This window comes from Schistosoma mansoni, chromosome 6 (genome assembly GCF_000237925.1).
Source record: "Schistosoma mansoni strain Puerto Rico chromosome 6, complete genome".
Lineage (NCBI taxonomy): Eukaryota > Metazoa > Platyhelminthes > Trematoda > Strigeidida > Schistosomatidae > Schistosoma > Schistosoma mansoni.
The window spans coordinates 14,399,460-14,402,764 of record NC_031500.1 but is presented as its reverse complement, the minus strand read 5'-3'; the positions used below and the strand labels follow the sequence as shown (position 1 = coordinate 14,402,764).

General features: G+C 34.7%; 1 protein-coding gene across 1 annotated transcript in view; it reads left to right on the top strand.

The window, feature by feature from the left end:
- The window catches only part of Smp_051070 (hypothetical protein), an 18,149-nt gene extending 16,445 nt beyond the window's left edge, over positions 1-1,704 (top strand). The window contains exon 5 of the mRNA XM_018798358.1: positions 1,422-1,704. Coding sequence (XP_018653308.1) covers positions 1,422-1,679 — 258 coding nt within the window. The 3' untranslated portion in view covers positions 1,680-1,704. The remainder of the gene's footprint in view (positions 1-1,421) is intronic.
- Positions 1,705-3,305: the final 1,601 nt, after the last annotated feature.

The following is a 3,305-nucleotide window of genomic DNA, read 5'->3' as shown; positions in this document are numbered from 1 at the left end:
TGTATCAACAAAAAATTCCGAAGATCAATGGAAGATGTGAGAACCCGGAGAGGAGCTGACATAGCTTCAGACCACCACCCTGGTTGTGGCCAAGATGAGACTGAAGCTAAAGAAACACTGAACAACTGGACAAACAGCACTACAAAGGTTCAATACAGCCTTCCTTTGAGGTACTAACAAGCCCCATGAATTCAAGATAACTCTCAACAACAGGTTTCAGGCTCTACAGGACCTACTGAAAGAACAAGAAACTACTTTGGAGGACAACTGGGAAGGGATAAAAGAAGCACTAACTTCAACGTGTCAGGAGGTTCTTGGTCCTAAGAAGAATCATCACAAGGAATGGATCTCTGTGGCAACCCTGGACAAAATTCAAGAAAGGAAGAACAAGAAACTAGCAATTAACAACAGCCGAACACGAGCAGAGAAAGTCAAAGCACAAGCAGAATACGCAGGAGCAAACAGGGAAGTGAAGAAAAGCATTAAAGCCGACAAGCAGAAATACATGGAAGAACTAGCAAAGACGGCGTAAAAAGGGGTAAGAGAAGGGAATAAGAGACAACTATATGATACAACGAAGAAATTGGCAGGGAGATATAGCAAACCAGAGAGACCAGTCAAGGACAAAGAAGGAAAATGTGGGACAGATTTAGGTTACTGGGGACTGACGAGGCGAAATCTCAGTATCAAAAGGCTCGAAATACCTGTGCCTCGACCCTCCGTAAGGCCAGAAAGCTGTACGAAGAGAAAATCGTAAGGGAATCCATAGAATGCCCTAAACGCTTGTATTCGTATATAAACCAAAGGACAAAAAGAAGAAGAAATGTTCCTTCATTATGGGGAGACAGTACTGCCACATCACTAGTGGAGGATGACTTTGGCAAAGCTCAAGTATTTATGTGTTCAAATAAACAAATAAATTCATGTTTGTATTGACTTGAAAAATTATCAAGATTTTTTAGTGTCAAATCTTAAAAATGTGTACTTTTAAAGCCGCGCATTAATTCCTGTCTAATAACGATGATCTACTCTCTCGACCGATCACTTTAATACACCTTTAAAAAAAGGTGAGTAAGAAATGTCTTCAAGATTTATATATTTTAAACATGAACACTGACCACAGACTAACAATAAGAGTGTAATGAATATGGAAAGCTAATGGGGGAGGGGGCGCAGATGGAAGAGGCCTTAAAGGACCTGCTTCAACTGTCTGAGTATGAATCATCTTTGTATTTGCAAAAAGACAACGTACAAGTTACAAGTAAGGTGACATATATATGAAGGATCTTTCCACTATCTTATAACTGATTAACTAGTTTCATTTAATATACATGAATTGTTTTTACCTTCTTAGTCAGTGAATGTTTAATAATAATTGAGAATGTTCAAAATACTTTTTTTTTCAAAATTGTTTTATTCAGCGTTTAATGAAAAATCAAACAGATGCTTTACGTAATCTATCATTAAGAATATTGGATTCATTAGATGGACGTGTTGTTGAACAACAATTAACTTTAGAACGTATAGGTGTTCCAGCATTTATTCGAACAACAAATGCTCAAATAATACGTATTCAAATGAGAATATTAGATTGGATTGTACGTTTAAGTCGTCGATCATTACCACAATCTTTAAGTTTATCAAATCCTGAAACTATGCCACCTTCATGGCCTCCATGAATCTTATAAATGTACATAAAAACGTTTTCATTGTATCTCATTATTTGTTAGGATGTATTTGAAAGTGTAGTTTTTATTTCCGATTCAATATGTTTTTTAGTTGTTGTTTATTATTGTGAACTTCATTTTATATCTGATTGAAGCCATAAAAAACAGTTTACATTATGTAACATTTATAGTCTGTAAAAATTTAAACTTCAGCTCTTTAGTTTCTTTCTTTGATCGTTTTTTTTGTATTTTATCTTACCAAATGAATAGTGTATACCTTTTTATTGAATATTACGAGTAGATATGTGATTGGACAATGGAATTATGTAATAGTATTATGGATTCATCAGAAGATTCCTTCATGTTATAAAGAAATTTATGAATATTTTATAATCTATCTTTATCTAACCTTTTTTTTGGGGGGTGGGGGTTCAAATTGATTCCTTTTTGTATACTTATATGTGTATTTCTATTCTTATGAATATCACTTTGGAATAAAAATGGGTTCAAGGAAAAGATACTTCTTGAAATGTCATAGGTACTTTTTTTTGTTTAAATAGACCCTTCATAGTTGAAATCATGAATTAATTGAAGCTAGACCACCATGGAAAACCTGGAAGCACTGGACGGCCGTTTCGTCATATCATAGGACTCCTCGGCAGTGCGCATACACGATCCAGGAGTCCCATAATAGTACGAAACGACCGTCCAGTGCTTCCAGGTTTTCTATGGTGGTCTTGCTTCAATTGACTCATGATTTCAACCATGAAAATACTAAATTCTCCACAAAACCCCCCTTCTAATCTATAAATAGACCCTAACAGGTGAATTTTTAGTTTTTTTATCAAGTATGTTTAGACTTGATTCTATTCATGGTTAATAGCTCTTATACATCTTTACTGTAAATAACTAAATATAAAATGAAGTAGATTGAACAACAAATGCGTCTTTACTTAAAAATAATTCAACCAGAAGTAATAGACCTGGACAGTCATTTCATGGCTCCGTTTAATTTCTTATAAGGGGTAAATGTGACCGGATTGAGAAGTTAACAGTTGTAAGTCTAGTTAAGTTTCTGCATTTTGTACGATAGATTTCCTTAATACTGATCTCAGTTATTTATCTTTAACGTGTTGATTATACGAAATATCCGCAGTTTGACAATTGATGATACCAGTAGATCACTGAACAGAAACGTCTCTGTCTAAAAGTTCTTTGTCTATCTATACCTCTTGGAAGACCTATATTTGATTGTATGTATAAGTGTGGTGTGAGCTACTTATGTTGATATAAGTAGTATATGTTGTGAGTCAGGAATAAGATATCTGGCAGCAGAGATCGAGGAGGGAAGAGCGGAAACAGAGAGCAATTGGTATGGAAATGCAAGAACAATGAAGTCTGAAACAATCATTGGTCATTTTGCAAATAAGGTATCAGAGTATGGTTTTTCTATTTAATCAAATAACTGTGATTTTATGCTAAATTTTTAATCGGTTGTCCTCATCTGTGTTCTGATTCACTATATAGGGTGTGATCGGAAAGCCTATTTTATATCCGTTCTTTAACCATGGAAGTAATTTGTAAGTATGATTGACTACATTTGTCTGAATATCAGTGGTAGGAACAAGTATCTTTAGT